The sequence below is a fragment of the Octopus sinensis genome, linkage group LG5, assembly GCF_006345805.1.
Source record: "Octopus sinensis linkage group LG5, ASM634580v1, whole genome shotgun sequence".
NCBI classification, from domain to species: domain Eukaryota; kingdom Metazoa; phylum Mollusca; class Cephalopoda; order Octopoda; family Octopodidae; genus Octopus; species Octopus sinensis.
The window spans coordinates 81542108-81566592 of record NC_043001.1 but is presented as its reverse complement, the minus strand read 5'-3'; the positions used below and the strand labels follow the sequence as shown (position 1 = coordinate 81566592).

Genomic DNA, 24485 nt, shown 5'->3' with positions numbered 1-24485 from the left:
CTTTATCGCTGTCGGAGCTCTCGGATTCACTGCTTTCATTTTCGGAAAATGAAACATTGGATTCATTATCAAATACCACATGCTTTTTTTTTTTTTATCAGTCATAGAGTTAGATTTATCAAGGTCTTCAGTAGAAAATCCTTCGAATTCTGACTCACTGCTTGATATAATGAAATTCGTATCCATTTTTTGTCAGAATTACAAATTTTGAAAACACAATAGGAACAAATTTGGGGAAAAAATCCCCCAAAATTCACGCAATTAAAATTACACTTTGATCGTTGTACAAAACTGTAGATGAACTTTTTACGAAGTTTCACGAATGTACTAAAGAGAATTTGCTCTGATATTCTCATTTAAATATGAATAAGTAATTACGGACGGTTTTGGGCGGCTTGGTCACATGAACCAAAATTTTTTTCAGGCGGCTTGGTAACAAAAGGGGTAAATATTCTGACCAGATAGATATGGCTAGTTTGAATTATTATTTAACATGTATTGCCCATGCTGGCATGACATGACCATCTGATTTGGCATGGCTGGATGTCCTTAACACCAACCACTCCACAAATGGGTGCTTTTACATGCCAGTTGCATGGCACCAGTATCTTCCATGGATATTTGTATTAGTCTTAGAGACTAATACAGGATATTTAAGTGAGCTAAGAATCAAAGTGGATTTTATCTCATTTGCCACAGCACCAATGAGTAATGTCCTCCACTAACATACACATTGGTGCACACAGATGCAATTTGAACCTGAGAAAGAGGGATGCTGAAGAAATATCATTAAGCATTCTATACAATGCTCTGATAATTGCCATTTTGCCACCCGGAAAAAAAAAAAATAAATAAAAAAGCACGAAGACAAGTGTACAAGTTCCCTCAAGGCATTTATTGTTGTCCTTTGATGGACACTCCTCAAAAAGGAATAAAAAACAAAAGCAACCGAATACTTTAGAGTTATTTTACTTTGGAAACAAACCAATACAGAATTAGTTCTTGAAACCTCTGCTCTTCCTGCGACCCCGAGCCCGTTCAAATTTTCGGCCTTTAGAACGTACATATGGCCTGAAAGAAAGAATTGATGAAAGGGATTACAAAAACATAACTAAACCACCATCATTATATTTTAATCAAAATCAACCTAATATACAGGTACAGCTGCTGTGTAGGTAGTCACCTAAACTTTTGATTGGTGTAAATGAATTAAGCTGGTGTTTGAGACAAATCAATTTTAGATAACTTTACACAGCTCTATGCCATCACCAATAGGACAGCTTCAGTAACAGAAATAAATTTATCAAATCTAGTATATATTGTCCCCAAGTTGTACTTGAGTCACAGCAGAGAGTTAAAAGTATGTTAATCACTCAGTGGAAGCCTCAGAAAGAGGTAGCTAACACCAGAGGGTAGTAGGGTAAAAGGAAAACAAAACAAGATACTTACTTAGTGTGACTGTGGGGAACACCAGGTGCCGGACCGAAATGGCGATAAACCTTGCGGCCTTTACGACGTCCTGCAAAAAGAAAGAGTCGAAACAGTAACGAGCCAATTCTTAAGCTTGTGTTATTATTATTATCAAATTTATGTTACCAGGTCATCACAAGAGAACAGAACCAAATATTAAAATATACTTACCCTGTAGCAGGGAGGTATGTCTGCCCTTGGGTGCTATCATTGCCAACTGGTCAAAAGTCAAAATCTCACCCTCGCTCTTAAGAACTCTAGCGCGAGCTTGGTCTGTCATCTTCAGAGCACAGATCTGGAAAGACAAAGCAGGCACTCAGTACAAGATAATATTACCATAGAACTTTATTTGAACAGCTGTAAACGAGAAAGTAGCAGCTAAATATCACACAAGTCACAAACCACCATTGAAAAAGAAATCATGTATAAAAACTGCAGGCAACCCCGACTACTTTTTTAAGCACGAGATTGCTCATGCCAAAAAGGCTTGAAACCACAGTAGCATAAAAAGCCTAAAAATTCAAAGGTGTTTGACAGAAAGCTGAAAGGGTTGTAAGTGATAGTTCAGTTGGTGCAACTATCCCATACAAGAGACAGATTAGTATAAAAAATATTCAGGATATTTAAGTGAGCTAAGAATCAAAGTAGATTTTATCTCATTTGCCACAGCACCAATGAGTAATGTCCTCCACCAACATACACATTGGTGCACACAGATGCAATTTGAACCTGAGAGAGAGAGCATAGGGATGCTGAAGAAATAGCATTAAGCATTCTATACAATGCTCTGATAATTGCCATTCTGCCATCTGGAGGAAAAAAAAAAAAAAAAAAGCACAAAGACAAGTGTGCAAGTTCCCTCAAGGCATTTATTGTTGTCCTTTGATGAACACTCAATAACCCAGCTGTAATCTCAATATTTAAACCGGCCACACCTGGATCAAATATTCTACTTGTTTTATCAAACCAGCTGGATTTAGCCTCATACTGACCTAATAATGTCATTCTAAACACAAACAACCACAGCATCGAAATCCTGAAGCTATTAAATAATGCACGATTGATTGAAAACAATGTAATAAAAAGTATAACAGTTGCCAAAATTATCTGAATCCTGAAGAGGTAAACTTAATGAACATACACAACATTATAAAATTTAAGGCTTCTGTTATAAACAGTAAAACTGAATGGAACAGATAAATACCAGAGAAGCCCTAAATATAATGTATTACCTCAATGTAATAACCATTTCTGCAGCATACCGATGCACAAACAACTTCACAACAAGGAAATTTCCTTGCTCTAAAAATTAAGACCAATGCAAACACACTTGACCACTCAGTGGATTGGCTAGATACAATCACAAACAATCAGAGCCACGGAAGAAGTTTTCATCATAGTGGTCAGTCAAATCAGTTAGTTGAAGTTAATAAAGAGGAACACGTAACAACACTGGCAAATGGGCTATGGTGAGAAGGGCTTAAACCTTGCAGGTGGTCAAGGAATTACTATACTCATTACTGTAAACCAAAGTCACACAGATAGGTATAGATTGCATTTAGATTGAGGAGCATACAATGCACAAATGAGTATATTTGACCCCTTTGTTACAATATCCGTGTTGAATTACAGTAGCTTTTTCAACATGGTTATGTAAAGCTGGTAGAAAGTAGAAAAATTTGTCACGTTCCTGTCCAAAAATAATTGGAACAAGGGATTGAAAATTCCTTTTGAATATATCTATTAGATCTGCAGTATATAAACATCAAAGATGCCTAACAGGTGTCTTTAATAATTTCTGACGTCCGTACATTGCTAATAAAGAGCAATGAATATCTCCAAGCCAGCCTTTCCTTTAAGCAAACAAAAAATGGCACATTATAACTTGGACTAATGGAAGATTCAATTATAAAAACTGTTGGCAGTCATTTGACCTCGTACAAATAACCCTGTGCTCCTAGATATATGTCTCAGATAAAGCCATCAGGCCATCAAAAGAATTTACCTAAAACAATTCATTTAAATTATTTTGTTACCTCACAGTTTATCAGCCTATAACTAAAGTAACAACCATTTTTATATCAAAAGAAAGATACAAGATATTTCCCTACCATGTGTATATAAATTTGACCACTCAGTGGATTGGCTAGATACAATCACAAACAATCAGAGCCACGGAAGAAGTTTTCATCATAGTGGTCAGTCAGATCAGTTAGTTGAAGTTAATAAAAGAGGAACACATAACAACACTGGCAAATGGGCTATGGTGAGAAGGGCTTAAATCTTGCAGGTGGTCAAGGAATTAATATTATACTCATTACTGTAAACCAAAGTCACACAGATGGGGATAGATTGCATTTAGATTGAGGAGCATATGAGTATATTTGACCCCTTTGTTACAATATCCGTGTTGAATTACAGTAGCTTTTTCAACATGGTTATGTAAAGCTGGTAGAAAGTAGAAAAATTTGTCAAGTTCCTGTCCAAAAATAATTGGAACAAGGGATCTAACAAAAAATGGCACATCATAATTTGGACCGATGGAAAATTAAATTATTAAGACCCTTGGTAGTTACTTGACCTCGTACAAATAATCCAGTGCTTCTTGATATATTATATTATGCCCCGGATAAAGCCATCAGGCTGTCAAAAAAAAAATTCATATAAGACATTAGACCTAACAAACATTACAAAAGAGATAGAAATCCCAGATGCATTTTACTGATTAACAATAATTAAACAGACATAAGATACAAGAAGCTCTAAATAGATTTTATTACCTCATAGTTTACCAGCCTACAACTGACATAACAATCACTCCTGCACTATATCAAAAAGACACAAGATATTTCCCTACCATGTGTATATAAATTTGACCACTCAGTGGATTGGCTAGATACAATCACAAACAATCAGAGCCACGGAAGAAGTTTTCATCATAGTGGTCAGTCAGATCAGTTAGTTGAAGTTGGAATTAAAAGCCACATGGATAAATTGCATTTAGATTGAGGAGCATACAATGCACAAATGAGTATATTTGGCCCCCTTGTTGCAATATCCTGGTTGAATTACAGTACCTCCTTCATATAGTTTGTAGAAAGAGTAGAAGGAAAATTGGTCAAGTACCTGTCCAAAAATAATTGGAACAAGAGATTGAAAATATTTATTAGATCTGCAGTATATAAACATCAAAGATGCCCAACTTCTGATGTCCATACATTGCTAATAAAGAGTAATGAATATCTCCAAGCCAGCCTTTCCTTTAAGCAAACAAAAAATGGCACATTATAACTTGGACTAATGGAAGATTCAATTATAAAAACTGTTGGCAGTCATTTGACCCCGTACAAATAACCCTGTGCTCCTAGATATGTCTCAGATAAAGCCATCAGGCCATCAAAAAAATCTACCCAAAACAATTCATTTAAATTATTTTGTTACCTCACAGTTTATCAGCCTATAACTAATGTAACAACCATTTTTATATCAAAAGAAAGATACAAGATATTTTCCTACCATGTGTATATAAATTTGACCACTCAGTGGATTGGCTAGATACAATCACAAACAATCAGAGCCACGGAAGAAGTTTTCATCATAGTGGTCAGTCAAATCAGTTAGTTGAAGTTAATAAAGAGGAACACGTAACAACACTGGCAAATGAGCTATGGTGAGAAGGGCTTAAATCTTGCAGGTGGTCAAGGAATTAATATTATACTCATTACTGAAAACCAAAGTCACACAGATGGGGATAGATTGCATTTAGATTGAGGAGCATATAATGCACAAATGAGTATATTTGACCCCTTTGTTACAATATCCATGTTGAATTACAGTAGCTTTTTCAACATGATTATGTAAAGCTGGTAGAAAGTAGAAAAATTTGTCAAGTTCCTGTCCAAAAATAATTGGAAGAAGGGATCTAACAAAAAATGGGACATCATAACTTAGACCGATGGAAAATTAAATTATTAAGACCCTTGGTAGTTACTTGACCTCGTACAAATAATCCAGTGCTTCTTGATATATTATATTATGCCCCGGATAAAGCCATCAGGCTGTCAAAAAAAAATTCATATAAGACATTAGACCTAACAAACATTACAAAAGAGATAGAAATCCCAGATACATTTTACTGATTAACAATAATTAAACAGACATAAGATACAAGAAGCTCTAAATAGATTTTATTACCTCATAGTTTACCAGCCTACAACTGACATAACAATCACTCCTGCACTATATCAAAAAGACATAAGATATTTCCCTACCATGTGTATATAAATTTGACCACTCAGTGGATTGGCTAGATACAATCACAAACAATCAGAGCCACGGAAGAAGTTTTCATCATAGTGGTCAGTCAGATCAGTTAGTTGATGTTGGAATTAATATTATACTCATTACTGTAAATAAAAGTCACATGGATAAATTGCATTTAGATTGAGGAGCATACAATGCACAAATGAGTATATTTGGCCCCCTTGTTGCAATATCCTGGTTGAATTAAAGTACCTTTTTCATATAGTTTGTAGAAAGAGAAGGAAAATTTGTCAAGATCTTGTCCAAAAATAATTGGAACAAGGGATTGAAAATTCCTTTTGAATATATCTATTAGATCTGCAGTATATAAACATCAAAGATGCCTAACAGGTGTCTTTAATAATTTCTGACGTCTATACATTGCTAATAAAGAGGAATGAATATCTCCTCTGCCAATATCTCCAAGCCAGCCTTTCCTTTAAGCAAACAAAAAATGGCACATTATAACTTGGACTAATGAAAGATTCAATTATAAAAACTGTTGGCAGTCATTTGACCTCGTACAAATAACCCTGTACTCCCAGATATATCTCAGATAAAGCCATCAAAAAAATCTACCTAAAACAATTCATTTAAATTATTTTATTATCTCACAGTTTATCAGCCTATAACTAATGTAACAACCGTTCTTATATCAAAAGAAAGATACAAGATATTTCCCTACCATGTGTATATAAATTTGATCACTCAGTGGATTGGCTAGATACAATCACAAACAATCAGAGCCACGGAAGAAGTTTTCATCATAGTGGTCAGTCAGATCAGTTAGTTGAAGTTAATAAAGGGGAACAAGTAACAACACTAGCAAATGAGCTATGGTGAGAAGGGCTTAAATCTTGCAGGTGGTCAAGGAATTAATATTATATTCATTACTGTAAACCAAAGTCACACAGATGGTGGCCAGATTCCATTTATAACGCACAAGTGAATAATATATGGCCCTTGTACTATGTAATGTTTGTAGCATTTGTAGAAGAATGTCATGTCTTAAATATTAAGAACCGCTCCACAAACAATAGGAATAAGCGACTGAAAATCCCTTTGAGTAAATCATTGTGAAAGAGCAAACCTAGTACTAACTGTTGGTAACCACCATTGCTAAGTCTCGCCAATTCTCTTGGCAGACAAAAATCTGCCAACAAAATTCATATAATCCATGCCAGCATGAAAAAAAAAAAAGAGATGCAAACCCTAACAAAAGAGACAGGGGAAATCTCAAATATATTTTAATGACTAATAGCAAAATTGAACAAATATAATGACCATCTCCACACTATATCAAAACAAAGATGTAGAATCTTCCTGGCTATAAAAAATAAGTCTTGTGCACACAAATTTGACCACTCAGTGGATTGGCTAGATACAATCACAAACAATCTGACGGACAAAATTTTCATCATAGTGGTCAGAGCATTGCGCTTACAATCAGGAGATAGTGAGTTCAATTCCCAGACTGGACTATGTACTATGTTCTTGAGCAAGACCCTTTATTCTACGTCGCTCCAGTTCACTCAGCTGTAGAAACGAGTTGTGACATAACTGGCGTCAAGCTTTTCCGGACTTTGCTTCACCCTTGGATAACATCACTGTCATGGAGAGAAGAGGCTAGTATGCATTGGTGACTGCTGATCTTCCATAAACGACGTTGCCCAGGCATCTGCCTCGGAGGATAATATTTGAAGTGCAATCGTATGGTCATTCATTACTGAAGGGTTGTGTTTTTTTTTTTTTACCCATTACCCCTTTATATGTGTATTAGAACAAGGTTTTAAAATAGTTTGTCTACCAACCATGTGGTCTTGGGTTCAGTCCACTGATGCACCATCATGAAGTGTCTACTATAGTCCAGAGTTAAGCAAAGTCTCTTGAGTGAGCTTGGTAGACAGAAACTGAACAAAGTGTGTGTGTGTGTGTGTGTGTGCATGTGCCATCCAACCCTTACAAACATGAAAAAGTGGATATCAACCCTTTAGCATTCAGATTATTCAGTCATGTTATGCCCATTTATTCACATTGTTTTGAATTAATCAGGGATTATCTTGTAGCTTTGAGATTTTCATAGTGGTGACTGCTTATTTTTAAGACATTGTAGGATAGGTGTGAGAAGCTGGACACAACAAACATAAAACATTGAATATTTTCGCCAGATATAGCTGGTTTGAGCCCAAAATGGTTAAGGGAGGAGGTTGATGTGTTTTGTGAAGTTAGTTTCTCCTACATGCATCAGCCCCACTGCATTCTCTCTTTATTGTTAAAGGTTACCTCAAATGTTCAATATGTAAATCATTATTTGCAATACAGTTACAGCATCGTTCAATAGTTGAATCAGTAAGTTTTTTTTTTTACACAGCTCTGGTGTTATATCTTGCCATGTATTTACGATGCTCTGTTCCAGATCATTGAAAGTTTTTGGTCTAACACTGAACACCCAATTGTTTTTTTTTAGCACTCCCCAGAGAAAAGAGTGCAGAGGACTGAGGCCTGGGGACTTTGCAGGCCATTCCATGGATCCGTGGTAGCCCATCCACCTACCCGGCCAATATTCATCAAGTAATAAATTTAATAGGAATAGGTCACTTCTGAGCCACTCTGTGTGTGTATGTATATATGTGTGCCTTTGTGTTTGTACCCCACCACTGCTTGTCAACCATTGCTGGTGTGTTTATGTATTCAAAGAGGTGACCCAGCATGGACACAGTTTAATGAATGGAGAAAAAAAACCCAAAAAAAACTTGCAAACTTCCCATCCACAACTTGGTATGTTTTGTTGTAAAGACTCAGTAGTTCTCTTGTAAAACTAACAAATTAGAGAAATGCTGTGGAAAAATACATCATCAATATTCTCAAGTATTGCTAATTCAGTTTGATTCGAAACAAATTTTAGAATTACAACTCAATAAAAATAACAGCCAAATCTGCTTCAAATCAAGAATATATTAAACAAAACCCAAACAGGTCTGTTGTATTCAAGACTAAGCAATGAACTTTTTAATTCAAAACAAGTCCGTAACACTGAGCCCTTCATTGTCTTAATTCTGTTGAAATATAGTGCTTGTTTCAATTAATTTACTATGTTAATGAAAATTGAATAAATCAACTGGTGTTTGGAACAAAAATCAACATGGGAACTTTCAATTTCGATCACTGTCAAAGAGGATGCTTGTATTAGTCTTAGACATGTCAGTATATAAACAGCCAAAAATAAATATTAACTGACCACTCAGTGGATTGGCTAGATGCAAATCACTAAACAATCAGACCCACGGAAGTAGTTATCATCATAGTGGTCACTATAAGCAGTGCTTGTATTAATTTTTAAGATCCTCACATTAAAACTCGCATTCATATAGAGAATTCACGATTGTTGTACCTTTACTTGCAAGGCTACAACACTAGATAGAGAAAAGTCAAAAACTGCAATCCTTACCTAGGTTGTTGGACCCAATATCCTACCTATTAATCATTAGAATTTTTCCATCTTTGAAAAGAAAACTCCATTCAGCATCATTATCATTTAACCCCTATTGTCCATGCTGGCATGGGCTGGACGGTATGAAGAGAGCTGGTGAGCTGAGGGGCAGAACCAAACTCCAGTGTGATTTAGCATTGTTCTTATGGCTGGAAGCCCTCCCTAACACCATTAATTTTGACAATTCTCTAAAGATTGTTGTTATATAACCCACTAAATATAAAATATATTAAAGGCCACAAAAGATTCTGAAGTTCTTCACTGATGTTTAAAGAATCTCTTGGAAAAACTTACAATAAAAACCCAATTTGTTTAAAATTTGCTAGATACACCCAAAAAGTAGAGATGGTACACTTACAATGCAAGTTCTGATGGTCATCACAAGAATCAGTATTTCTTTCTCGTTGGAGACACTTCCACTCCCTGAACCTGACAATAGCAACTAAGTATGGTACCAAGAGAAACAGCTGATTGCTAAATGTTGCTAGATCCTGTGTATATGTATGACTTGAATGGCACTGCCAGTTATGAGGCTTCCAGTTGATCTGATCAAAGGAACAGCCTGCTTACGAAAGTAACATGCATCTGACTAAGCACTCCACACAAAAGCAGTTCTCATGGGCGATTCAGCACGACACAGTGTGACAAGGCCGGCCCTTTGAAATACAGGTACTACTCATTTTTGGCAGCTGAGTGGATTGGAGCAACGTGAAATAAAGTGTCTTGCTCAAGAACGATGCATCACTGGGAATTCAACACATGACCACATGATTATGAACTGAATACTATAACCACTAAGCCACACGCACATAATACCTTTGTTAAGTTTGTAATAATGGAAGAGCAACAGGTCCAACACCAAATATATATCCAGGTAAGTGTTGGTTGCTCAATATCTACACTAAAGAATACAAAGGGTCACAACTAACGAAATCTGAGCAACAACCCACAAATGAAATTAAGCGGTATTTTAGGCTGGGACAGAGGGCATTCTTAGTACTTTCATTTCATCAACAGAAAAAACAGTTTGGCTCAGCTGCAAATGAAACAATGCCAATCATACAAGCAACTGACATTTACAGTAAATTCACTGAAGTTAGGAAACAAAGAAAACAAGAGACATCATCCATAAAAGAAGAGAGAAATAGTACATTACAAACACCAAAGAGAAAACTTACCTTCAACTTGGGCACCATGTGCAGACGAATATCATCGGTGACTGTAGAAACAACCACAGCTATCTTATCCTCGTCTTGTCCCTTCATGTGTCGTACCTACGCAAAGAAAATGCAGCTAAATGAAGCAACTCCAGAGACAATAAATTAATACCAACAAACTTGAGTAGGGTTCAAATTAACCCTTTCGCATCCAGATTATTCTATCATGTAATGCTTATTATATTCTTTTATGTGTTTCATTCATCCGACTGCAGCTACACTGGAGCACAGCCTTAAAGGGTTTTGGTCAAAGAAATCAACTCCAAAACTTATTCTATTGGCCTCTTTTGACGAACTCGGTCATGGGGACATAAACACACCAACATCAGTCGTCAAGTGATGGTGGGAGGAGGGACAAACAAACACACGAAGACAAATACATACATGACAACCTCTTTCAGTTTCTGCCTACCAAATCCACTCACAAGGCTGTAGTATAAGTATCTTGAGACATTTGCATAAAGTGCCATGCAGTGGGACTGAACCCGGAACCACATGGCTGGGAAGCAAGCTTCTTACCACACAGGGAAAGGCAAACGCTGATACAGCTTGGCACCAGTGATGTCGCATTTCACTTCCACAGCTGAGTGGACTGGAACAATGTGAAATAAAGTGTCTTGCTCAAGAACACAACACACAACCTGGTCCGGGTATTGAACCCACTACCTCATGATTGTGAGCCAGACACTAACCACTGGGCCATGTGCCTTCACCATATTAACAGTCAAGTTTTTAAGGAACATAACACTTTAGCATTTGGATTGCTCTGTCAAATGCAATTCTTACTCATTCACATTGCTTTAAATTAGCCATGCACTATCTCTGAGTTTTCAGATTTCAACACCATTGTAGGGTGAGTGTGAGAGGCTGGACCTACTAGTTAGGACATAGAAAAATAGAATTGGATATGGCTGGCTTAAACAAGCTCCAATATAAAACTCCCAAGACATGAAGCATATAATATTTTAACCACAACAACCTAAGACACCGAAGAAAAATATACTTACAATACGCGATAGGGGAACTGGTGGTCTGTTGCTTCTGCTCATGCAGAGACGCTTCAGAATAATCTTGTTGAACTTGGAGTTAGTCCTTCGGGCCAAAAAGCGGTAAAGCTGTAAAATAAAGTTGATGCATTGAACAAATACAGATAGGATATGCTGTTTATGGAATCATTGATAGACAATGTAAACAAGACAGTTGCTTAAAAGCTCTTGTAACCTGCTTTCAATTAATCACGTATTATCTCAGCTTTGGGATTGTGATGTCACTTGTTTTTATATTCTAACAATTACATTGTAAGATAGGTGTGTGATGCCAGATCTGGCTGGTTTAAATGCCGAAGGGTTAAACAAATGACCCCAGCATGTGCAGTATGGGTTTGCTGCTAAGTGCTCAAAGCAGCAATGAAAAAGTGTTGTGATGACAGACATAAGCCCCTTGAAGAAAGTCTTCCCAACGCACACCTGGGAACATCATTAAGAAATAAAACCCCTCAGTGTTCAGATTTCTTTGTCAAATGTAATGCTTATCAATTTACATTGTTTTGAATTAAGCATGCATTATCTCATATCTTTGAGATTTCTAAGATGTGATTGTTTAACCCTTTCGTTACTGTATTTTGAGATGCTCTGTGTTTCTTTCAATTGATTCTAAATATAACAAATAATTTAGTAAAATAACTTAGTTATCATTCAGCTAGTGTTAGGAACATAAATTGTATGGTTTGGTGGAAGATTTTAATTCAAAACTTTTGAAAACAAGACATTTGTACTACAGAGCTGGTTTGGTAACGAAAGGATTAATGTAGAATAACATTGTAGGGTAGGTGTGAGATCCTGGATCTGGTTTCAAATTACAGGTACTGGCACAGTAGTATGCTAGTTCTTACAGTCGATCCTCAGAAGTGGTGAGGTTAGTAAAAATGCTGAAGATACTATCTTCAATTCAGTTTCTGGACCTGTCCTCACCTGTGTTCAGGAATATAAGTTGCCAAAACAGGGTCCTTCTGGAAGATCTCTGGAGTAACATTACTCATCAGAATACATAGCTCAGAAATCGGAGTCTCTCCCAGTAGAGCTGTTACTTCTCTCCACATTGAATTCACAGCTCCATTTCACACTACCGATGTGATTAAAATGTTGCAGGAAAGAAGCACAAGATGGATTCTTCGAGCCAAGCAATAGGAAACCTGGGGGTAAACCGAGAATGAGAGGGTTGGATAATATCCAGTCCCAGCTTGTCAAGCCCGGGAACCCTGCCAGAAGGCCTAATGTCGACTGCTTCTGATAGCACCCTACGGAGGAGATGCCCAAGGACCTAATTCCCACAACCCACCTAGGAATACTGAGCAGAAGACTTGGATGGAATACAAAATTTTGAATCCAACTTGGACAAATGACACAAAAATAAGCACCATGGTTTTACTAGCAACACCTGTTTGTTGGAATAAAAAAAAAAACAATTTAAAAACTGTAAGTGTACCCACATTAACTTTCAAAAAGTTAAATGACTGCCATAAGAGCAACCATAAGTTGCATCAAAACCGAACCCAACTTCAGTATTAAAATCTGTATCTGCTGCTGATTCCAAATGCAAGGACTTCAGAAAAGGTTACCTTTTGGCAGCGATATGAGAAGGATCCAGCCATTGATAATACCAATTTATACCATGGGTTACCTAAATAGCAATAGTCCCCTCAGCCCCTGACAGAAATAACTGTCTCCGATAAGTTGTGCAACTTTTGTGGTCATGACAAAAATTAGAATTTAAAATTCCTCACTGGAGACAATCTCACTCTCTTATAGACAGTACCAAGTTTGTATAATCACTTGGTGAGACCATTCCACAAGCCATAGCTGCTAACAGTATTGTAATCAGCTTTCTCATGTGATCAGAACCCTGCTCATGCGACAGGCCTACAAATGTGAATAAAATACAATAACTTTTCATAGCATAGACAAAGACAATTACATTTAAGGAGGGAAAAAACTTTTGATTTCACAATGAATATTCCCTGGCAGCTATTTATCAAAGTGCATAACCAGCCCGCTTTGCAATCCTACTGCATGACACCTCGATCAAGTGTTTTGCTATGGTCTCCACCTCCCAGGACCAAATAGTGCTTTGTGAGGCAATCTGGTAGACAAAGTGTAGCAACCAGCTGCATCACCATGTTGAACCACTGAACACTGCAGCTTTTCTCTCCCTCTCCTTTTCCTCATTCCTTTCCGTTAAAGAGCATAGGCTCAAAACGTAAAAGACATTTCTTTTTTTCCTGAGCATTAAACTAATACATCTGCTTGTTATTCCAACTGTCTTCGTCTTGTTTTTCTATAAACTTGGTCTACTTATATAACTATGTCTTCCTGTTTGCCAACCACCACAACTGATGGTTTGTTTACTTCCCTTAATTTAGTGGTCAGCAAGCACCCTATTTGAAAGTAAAAAATAAAGTACCGGGGGTGGATTGTTTGGCCAAATCTTTCACAGCCTTGTCTCAGAATGACGATAGTATAATAATCAAATTAAGAATAAAAGGACAATCAAATACGTTAGCCATGATACAATAATCACTTGGGAACCAAAATCTTGTCTTCTGTCTTATAAATAAATTAACTGCACCATTGTATTTGGTAGAAGGAACTCCTAGTGATTCCATATGGAGTTATTTCACAAGAATTCTACATGTTAACTACACAAAATCATTTAAAAGCCAGTTAGGTTTGTCTGAGAGCCTATAAAATCACATCTAGCAACAGTAAAAGTGCCTCCATCATCCTGAAAGGTCATCACAAAAGATAATCAGAATTCTTCTTCCTCACTGAGACACTCATACACTGACACTCCTGAGCAATTTAATCTACAGCATTTCCGAGTTTAATTGGAGACCCAAAGTTGCTAACAGAGGCAGGATGTGTACTTCTGCCAGATGCTCTGAGTCTCAAAAAATAAACCTTCTCCAAAGAGTCTAGCATATAAAACCCCACATTCTGTTGTCTACTAGTTAACCAACCTCTTCAGATAGTACTCTAACTGTTAATAATATTGGCATCAAATGAATTAACTCTTGATGACAACCTGCCAGATATCACCTCTGGATCTATAATAAAAACCTGTTTTGAAGTAATGTTATGATGATTTAAAACGGTTTAAAATGGATACAAGATGATGTATAGATCTAATCATAAAGATAACCATTAAGTTTACTTTCTACACCCAGCCTGTTGCTGGTAATATATATCAGAAAGTGGCAGAAAGTTAATTGTCCTTCGAATTTATGATTAAAAAAACAAAGTGGAACAGACTACTACCTAACACTCACTATTTAGTGGTTGGTACTAAGATGGTCAAAGCAAACAATAAAGCCCATAGCACTAGTCGGATCTTTTCAACCTAACCAGCTCCAGTCAGCAAGGATATGAGCATAAAATGAAGACAAGGTGGAAAGTGCCACAAACATTTGTATCTACATAATTTAGTAGAACAAAAGGAGAAGCCTGTAAAGTGACAGGACAACAGTATCAACCCGAGCACTTGCACCCACTAACCCTACATTTCTCCATACTTTTCAACCTAACTCTAGTCAGCAAGGATATGAGCATAAAATGAAGTTGGAAAATGACAAACATTTAGATCTGCATATAACTTATTGGAACAAAAGTGGCTGGATATGGCCTATTTTAAAGCTAATGGGTTAGTCTTCTAACGGACACTAGAATGCAGATGTAGTCTAATATTGCATTTAACCACTGACATTAGTAGTGGTGTCTCCATCAGTTGGGTGATCCTGACTAGTCATCATAAAAGATCAGAATTCTTTCTTCCTCATTGAGACACTACTATTTTAATTTAAACTCTAGAACCAGTTAACCCTTTCATTATCAACCTGGCTGAAACCGGCTCAGGCTCTGTAGTACAACTGTCTTGTTTTCAAAATCTTCCACCAAACCTTAGTCACAATTTATGTTCCTAACACTAGCTGAATGATAACTAAGTTGTTTTACTAAATTCTTTGTTATATTTAAACTAATTGAAAGAAACACAGAGCATCTCAAAATAAATACAGTTAACGAAAGGGTTAATCTACACACAGGAAATGTACCTGTGCCAGCAGCGCTGGGTCTATAAAAAAAAAAAAAATTTCCAGAGAGTTTACCACTTTAGGCACTATATTCTATTCTGCTCTAGACACAAGGACAGAAATGTTGTGGGGGGGGGGGGCAAGTTGATTGACTCCAGTACACCACTGGTACTTAATTTATCGACCCCCAAAAGGATGAAAGGCGAAGTCAACCTCGACGGAATTTGATCTCAGAATGTAAAGACAGACGAAATACCCCTAAGCATTTCATCCAGTGTGCTAATGTTCCTGCCAGCTCACTGCCTTACTTTAGACACTCTATAAGTTAACCAACCTTTTCGGATAATACCATAACTGTTAAATATTATCAATGAATAAGCTCCTTTGATAACCGAATAATGATGTTATGATGATAAAAGGTTTAAACGGATGCAAGATGACGTACAATTCAATTGTAATGGCAACCACTAAGTTTACTTTATATATCCAGCTTGTTGCAGCCAATACAGGGTCACCGAGAAAGGTTTCTGTGATTTTAGTTGTCAGATGCACTAGCTATAAGCAAGCAATCTGCATGAAAATAACAAACATTTAGATCTACATAACTTATTGAAACAAAAGTGGCTGGATATGGCCTATTGGTTCCAAGCAGTGCTGTTTTCAGCAAGTGCTCCCCCTTATTGCAGCCCCTATTTGTTCCACGTACTTCGAGATTTTTGCTCACTGTTCCCAGGGCTCCAACAATTTAATGCTAATGGGTTTAGTCTTCTAACGGGCACTAGAATTGCAGATGGTCTGGTAGTCTAATATCGCATTTAACAACTGACATTAGTAGTGGTGTCTCCATCAGTTGGGTGATCCTGACTAGTCATCATAAAAGATGATCAGAATTCTTTCTTCCTCATTGAGACACTACTATTCTAATTTAAACCCTAGAACCAGTTAACCATTTCATTATCAACCTGGCTGAAACCGGCTCTGGCTCTGTAGTACAAATGTCTTGTTTTCAAAATCTTCCACCAAACCTTAGTCACAATTTATGTTCCTAACACTAGCTGAATGATTAAGTTGTTTTACTAAATTCTTTGTTATATTTAAACTAATTGAAAGAAACAGAGAGCATCTCAAAATAAATACAGTTAACGAAATGGTTAATCTACATTTCCAAATTAAAAGCTAACACACAGGAAATGTACCTGTGCCAGCAACGCTGGGTCTATAAAAAAAATAAATTTCCAGAGAGTCTACCACTTTAGGCACTATATTCTGTTCTCTAGACACAAGGACAGAAATTTTGTTTTGGTGTGGGGGGGGGGGGGGGGTCAAGTTGATTGACTCCAGTACACCACTGGTACTTAATTTATCAACCCCAAAAGGATGAAAGGCCAAGTCAACCTCGACGGAATTTGAACTCAGAATGTAAAGACAGACGAAATACCCCTAAGCATTTCATCCAGTGTGCTAATGTTCCTGCCAGCTCGCTGCCTTACTTTAGACACTCTATAAGTTAACCAACCTTTTCGGATAATACCATAACTGTTAGTAAATATTATCAACTCCTTTGATAACCGAATAATGATGTTATGATGATAAAAGGTTTAAACGGATGCAAGATGACGTACAATTCAATTGTAATGGCAACCACTAAGTTTACTTTATATATCCAGCTTGTTGCAGCCAATACAGGGTCACCGGGAAAGGTTTCTGTGATTTTAGTTGTCAGATGCACTAGCTATAAGCAAGCAATCTGCATGAAATCGATGTGGGACTGTAGAACAGCTGTAAGAGTTTTGATATTTGCAGATGGTCTGGTAGTCTAATATCGCATTTAACAACTGACATTAGTAGTGGTGTCTCCATCAGTTGGGTGATCCTGACTAGTCATCATAAAAGATGATCAGAATTCTTTCTTCCTCATTGAGACACTACTATTCTAATTTAAACCCTAGAACCACTTAACCCTTTCGTTATCAACCTGGCTGAAATCACTATTTCATTAGTGAGCATCTGACCAGTCACTCCACAGAAATTGTGGCAACTGTACAGCAGAAAGCGCAGTGTGAGATGCATCACACTGAGTTTAAGTCAGTTGTTTTAACCTTTTTAAAGAAACCGGAAATTTCTACGCAGAAAAAAAGCAAGAATCTATGCAGCAATAGTGACTGTGAATCCTGATATGATTCAGCGCACCTGGAGGGAGGTTGACTATTGCTTAGGTATTTGCCGTGCAACAAAGGGAGCTCATATTGAAACCTACTAAGTAATACAAGAAAAATTTAAGATTTTCCGTGTTTTGGTGTATAAATAAATAGTATACCTTTAATACAGATTTAACTATTTAATTTTGAAATCATGGAAACCTTTCTCGATGACCCTGGAATGCAGCACGAAGTCAACTATCCTTCAAATTTTAGGATTAAAAAAAAAAAAATAGGGAGGGACTACCCAGCATTCACTGTTGAATGGTTGGCACTAAGACAGTCAAAGCAAACAATAGAGCCAACAGTTGGATCCTTTCAACCTAACCAACTCCAGTCAGCAAGTTTATGAGCATAAAACGAAGTTGGAAAATGACAAACATTTGGATCTATGTAATTTATTAGAAAAGAAGAAACCTGTAAGGTGACATATCAGTATCAACCCTAGCACTTGCACTCATTAACGCTACATTTCTCCATTTTCTAAACTTAAATGAAAAAGGAAACAGCCTAAAGAATTGAAAGGTGCTAGAACCAATGGCCTGTTTATATCTCCTTCAGATTTGATCTAATGAGATTATGGTAGAAGACACTTGCTCGGCATACAACTAGGAACATTATAATTTTCACTGAGGGAGACTCTCCAACCCAAGAACCAGTTGACAAACAAGATATGTACCAGTGGCTTCTTGTTTAGTTACAAGACCAGCTGCCTTTAGTATTCAGATTACTGTCAAATGCAATGCTTATTTTACCCACATCGCTTGTTTTCAATTACTCATGCCATATCTCTCAGCTTTGATTGCATACTTTTAGAATGACATTGTAGAGTAGGTGTAAGAGGCCAAACTCAGCCAGTTTGAACAAAACAAATACAATATTTTGGCTGGATATGGCCAACCCAATCATTTAAACGGGCACTGATGCTCTGATAGACTAATATTGCATTTAACAACCGTCATTAGTAGTTGTGTCTCCATCAGTTGGGTGATCCTGAAAGGTCATCACAAAGATAATCAGAATTTTTCTTCCTCATTGAGACACTCATACTCTAATTTACCCACTAGAACCACTTAATCTACATTTCCAAATTAAAAGCTGCTAACACTGGTTGTGTACCTGTGCCAGCAGCTCTGGGTCTCAAAAAATCTTTCCAGAGAGTCTACCACTTTAGACACTATATTCTGTTGTCTGATAGTTAACCAACCTTTTCAGATACTACCCTAACTGTTAATAAATATTGTCATTAATGAATAAGCTCTTTTGATAACAACCTGTTTTGAAGTGATGTAATATTAAAACTGCCATCAAAATTGTTTGAAATAGCTGAATAACATTAAAATTAAGACAGTGTAGTTTAAAAAGATAGTAGCAAAAGGGTTGAACAGATGCAAGAGTAAATAGTATATATCTAAAATCAAGCAACTTTATAGAAGATCCCATGTGGACTCGATAGGAGTATAATGCTTCCCCAGATACTGAGACATTTTGCTAATTGAATTTAAAAGAAACACTGCATTTTCAGTAGGTTTTTACCCTCTGAGCCCACCCAACATGCAGCTAATGTATCCAATAAATGGGATCTCCCAATGACAAGGTAAACTGAGTAATCAACATATTCTTGGCACAAAGTATAGCTTGCGATCTACCATTTGTTTGGATAATTACTACTTCCAAGGTTCCGCTAGCTATGAAACATGTAGCCTGGATTACATCTTCCCCCATTCCCTAATTTTGGATGTTTTATTTGCATATACAGCAATCCCAGTTGCTAACCATGAACTGTAAAATAACCTTTTTTATTCAATACATGGAAAATACACAACTTCCTGTGCCAATAAACCTCTATTGTTCCTGAAAGTTGTATTTTTATTTCTTCTAAAGACTGCTTGAAGCACACTAACTTCCTACACCTTGAAGCTTACCTTCTTCCTATATCTATATATTAGAATGCAGCAGAAAATTAATCCGTTTTCAAATAATAATAAGAAAAAACATAAAACACTTTAAGTGGTGTTGGCACTATGAAGACAATGGAGCTCAATACATCATACATTTTCTATGGGTTTTAATTTTTTGAACCCAAATTGCAGGCAGCCGTATGGTTTTCCAGTCAAAAATAAGGATGTTTCTGCCTATTTGTGAGCTATGAACACAAAAAATCACACGGTCATGTTTCTTTTCTTACACTGTATGTATGTGTGTATATATATATAAATAAACCTGTCCCCTCAATGTACTAATCTGTTTAAAGGACTATTTAATGTTCACCTTAATCTTGCATTTAAAAACCAACCGAAAAAAAAAATTATATGATGATGCAAGTATGTAACTACCCAACTATGTGAATGATCATTCAAAGAACCACATGATTGTATCAAAGTGTGGTCGATCACCTACAGAAATGGTGTCTCCAGCAGCTGCAAAAGAATCAGAATTATTTTCACTTCATCGGAGACAACCATTCTACATCCTACATGTGCAGAATTTTGTCTACTACATTTCAATAAGTGATTACTACCTGAACTATGACAAATCTCTATCCCATCATCTCCAATAAAGATGCACCTTATACTTTTCTTTCCACTGTATTTTAATGTTTTAACTCTTAGACATATTGGCTTTGTTTTAATTAAATTCGAATATAACTCAACCTGGTGTCGGGAACATAAATTAGCATTCTTGTCTCAAGTTTTAAATTTAGATCACTTTAAAATAAGTTTGTACCATAGGCGGTTTAGTATCAAAAGGATTGAATTAAGGTGTTTCATTTCACATAAGTAAACTAATTCCAAGCATTCGTTACATATATCAACGAAGTTATTTACAAATGTGATGGCCATGGTTGGAATACTTATGCTTCAAGTTTAACAACACCCACGTGGCTCAATTACTATATATAACAGTGAATAAATGTTGTGGAAAACAATACACAGCCTGTACACAACGCAAACCCCGGCCCCTGTAGACTCTAACCTAAAGCTTTTATATTAAAGGAGCAGAAGGATATTGACTACAACATTAATCATTAATCATTAAGGACAGCTAAGGGGATGACAATACACCGTCTAACAACCAACCCCTATTTTTATGTCCAAATACAGTTGCTTTCATACGCACACCACCCGTTTTCGGCGTAACCCTAAACACCGAGTGTGCGTATTCATCGCCATAACGGTGATGCCTTAAAACTTACACGTGGAGTATATTTGTCTTGTGTCCCCACGGTGGGAGTTTTATGTAAATATTGCAATTAAGCCAATCTCAGTACGAGGTTGCAAGTGATAGAGGCAGTAAAAAATATCCAACGTTTAATATTATTGAAGTTTAAGCGAATCAAATTCTTCAATCTCATTTCATTCCGCCGAGAATCCGCTTTTTGGGATCATTTGAACAAAACCTCCCTTAACAATAAACGAGCTAACATTAAACAAAGAATGTAACAATATCCACTAATTACGATTACTGTCGGGGGGGAAAAAAAAACCGCAAGTGATAACAATAAGCGGCTTCCACTATACATTAGACCATTTTTATTTTCGTTCACGTGTGCGTGGGAAGAAATAGAATTTTATACAAGTTATGCACATATTTGGATGGATTTTTTTCCATACATTAGTCATTTATATAATATAATGTTGAAAAAGAAGATATTTAACATAATATAACAAGAAATAAAGCGCATGTGGTGGTCTTACCTTGACGAGTAACCTGAGATAGATATCATTGCTTTTGGGGGCTTTTCTCCTCACTTTCCTCTCAAATCGATGGCAAATATCGATACCCTGTCAGTAGATATATCAAAGAAGAGTGATTAATAAGCGTAAGCAAAACCATTTTGGTAAAATTAACAACGGATTCATTAGATTATAAGCAAAAGATTTCATCGCTAGAATCAGCACAAACTCACCATGGTGGATATCAGCGGAAAAAGAAAGACTACGGGATTCTGGGTAGTAAAGGGCAAGTAATTCAGGCAACTTCCGCTTTTGCTCTTGATAATTGGGAATTTGACATAATACGTTAAATGTATAAATTCGTAAACATTGATGTTTATCTATCCATTTCTCTTTCTCTATATATTTATAATGCAGAGAGAAAGAGAAAGATGTATGTTTATATATATATAATACATGTGTGTGTAGAGAGAGAAAGAGATGTGTATAGGTTTGTTAGTACAAACAGGATAAAACATGAATGTGCACATATAAAAAAAAAAATTTTTTAAACTGGTGTGTGACTTAAGGGCGATCTAGCTGTTGTTTTTCGCACATCTCACGACCACCTGATACTTTCCTCGTTTCTTCGTTACTCTAATGTGTATTGATGATTTTCAATATTTTTTCTCTCCATAATCATATTTAATGTTCCATTGGTGAGGATTAAGCAAAAAAAATTCCGACTGTCCGTCTTTTAAAATCAGATTTTTTTAGAAATCGAAAAAGAGTAGAAATTTTAGGATTTGGTGGGGAGGGCAGTTATTAAAGCATTTTTTTTTTTTTTTTTTAGATAATCGTTTAAATTCCAGTGTGTAGAAAAACTGGCGAAGGTGAAGAATACGCACACTAGCCGTTTTCGGCGTAACCCTAACCGCCGAAAACGGGTAGTGTGATTCCTGTTCACAAATTCCCAAAACATTTCCGAAAATTCCAAAATATAAAAAGTTATGTCGTGCTTAAACCAGAATTCTCCCCTGGTTTATTTGTTTTTTTTTATCAGTGGAATGACTCAAGGGATGAGAGTTTCGTGGGCTAGCGCTAACCAAACTCGGTCTTTGGAGTCACTTCTGATTAAAAAATAATGTTTGTATGTGTGTTATGGTCCTAATGAAGAATTACGGCTGAATTATTTCCTCAAATAAAAGAGTAGACAAACAGAGAAAGTAAATAAAAGTTGCTATAATTCTCTTCAATCATTAATGAATTGACATTATCACAATTTGCTGTCTTGTCTCGAATTTACATTATTTACATTTGACGGATATTTGTCCTCATTTTGTTTTTTGTTAACACAACGTTTCGGCTGATATACCCTCCAGCCTTCATCAGATGTCTTGGGGAATGAGAACCCAGGTTCGAAATTTCCCCAAGACATTGATGAAAGCTGGAGGGTATATCAGCCGAAACATTGTGTTAACAACAAACAAGATGAGGACAAATATACGTCAATTGTAAATAATGTACATAATTCCTCATCTCTTAATTATAGAACTGTATTGTCTCGAATTTGTTTCCTCATAAATTTTGTATATGCATATTAGTTTATTTATTTTATCTAGTTTCAGCTCACGAGCTGGGGCACCGCCATTTGGTGTTGCTACATGATTTTACTTCACGAATGCTTTTTAACAATTGCCATTTGGTGCATGAGAGAGTTCGATGCAGCTGCCCTCATTTGCACCTCCTGCCATGAAGTTGGTTCATCTGGGACACCTGACAGGAAGAGATCCAGTTTTATTTTAAAGACATCTGCATCAACCCCATGCAGGTCTCTCAGATCCTCCGGGAGGATATTGAAGAGCTGTGGGTCTCTGAAGCCTAGGCTATCACAAGTATCTTGTCCTACATCTTGATGGCAAATTTGGAGTCCTTGGCACTATGCAGTGGTGCCCAGTTCTAGCATTTCTGTAACTCTCGATGCCAAAGTTTGGGACAAGTCCTTCTAGGATCTTCCAGATGTATATTATGGCATATCTTTCTCGCCTACGCTCTAAGGAATAGAGTCTTAATCTCTTGAGTCTTTCCCAGTAGCTTATATGCTGAACAGAGGCTATCTTCTTTGTGTAGCTTTGTTGGATTGCCTCAAGTTCTGTGATTAATTTGACACTGGATGGTGACCATAGCTGAGAGCAATAGTCAAAGTGGCTCAACACAAGTGTCCTCCAGAGGACCATCATGGTTTCCTGGTCTCTTGTTCTAAAGGTTCTAAGAATCCATCCAGTCAGCTGCCTACATTTCATTGCCAATTTAGCAACATGCACATGAAAGGTTGCATCATCACTCATGTAAATACCCAGGTCTCGCACTTGCAATCCCTCCAGGTCCAGTGTATTTATTGGGTATTGCATTTAGTTTTGCATGCTGATTGAACTGCATGCTATTCTTTTCAGCCCACTTGTATATTTTGTCCAGCACACATTGCAGGTGCATAGTGTCTTCAGGGTTCTGTATTGCCTGTGAAACTTTTGTATCATCTGCATAACTTGTAATCGTGGCTCTCTGCGTGGCTGAGGGCATGTCTGAGAGGGCCATTATGAACAGTAGTGGTCCCAAAACAGTGCCTTGCGGAACACTGCTCACTATTTGCATGTTAATGGAAGTGGCCCCATAGGCTACTACCACCTGGCTGCTATCCTTCAGAAAGTCATGAAGCCATTCTCCCAATTTTCCAACTATGCCAAGATCACGCAGTTTGTGACATATCATTCCATGATCGACTTTATCAAAGGCCTTTGCAAAGTCGAGATATATGACTTCCACATTTGAGTGGTTGAGCAGTCATTTCAGCACACAATCATAGTGTTGTAGGAGCTGAGTTAGGCAGCTTCATCCTGGTCAGAAACCATGTTGGGTGTCAGGCAGCAAGTCATTTTCTTCAAGGAAGGTGATTAGTTTCCTTCTGACTATTTGTTCCATGACCTTGCTGATGTGTGAGGTCAGAGAAATAGGTCTGTAGTTCTTGGCCTCCACTCTGCTACCTCCTTTATGAATAGGGCATATTTTACC

The 24485-nt window shown here is 36.9% G+C and overlaps 1 protein-coding gene across 1 annotated transcript; it reads right to left on the bottom strand.

The window, feature by feature from the left end:
- Window positions 1-876: 876 nt before the first annotated feature.
- On the bottom strand, window positions 877-21808 carry LOC115212022 (60S ribosomal protein L18). The gene is made up of 7 exons (XM_029780817.2): window positions 21671-21808; window positions 21459-21545; window positions 11487-11594; window positions 10441-10536; window positions 1642-1765; window positions 1450-1519; window positions 877-1071 (listed from the first exon to the last, which is right to left on the bottom strand). Exons 1-7 carry the CDS (start codon window positions 21671-21673, stop codon window positions 996-998), a joined length of 564 nt encoding a protein of 187 aa, XP_029636677.1. The 5' UTR covers window positions 21674-21808; the 3' UTR covers window positions 877-995.
- Between the last annotated feature and the right edge of the window lie 2677 nt (window positions 21809-24485).

Coding starts and splice junctions, on each gene's coding strand:
- LOC115212022 (XM_029780817.2), bottom strand. Junction 10,537..11,486: donor CAGTTCCCCTATCGCGTATT/GTAAGTATATTT, acceptor TTCTTTGCGTAG/GTACGACACATGAAGGGACA. Junction 1,520..1,641: donor ACATACCTCCCTGCTACAGG/GTAAGTATATTT, acceptor TTCTTTTTGCAG/GACGTCGTAAAGGCCGCAAG.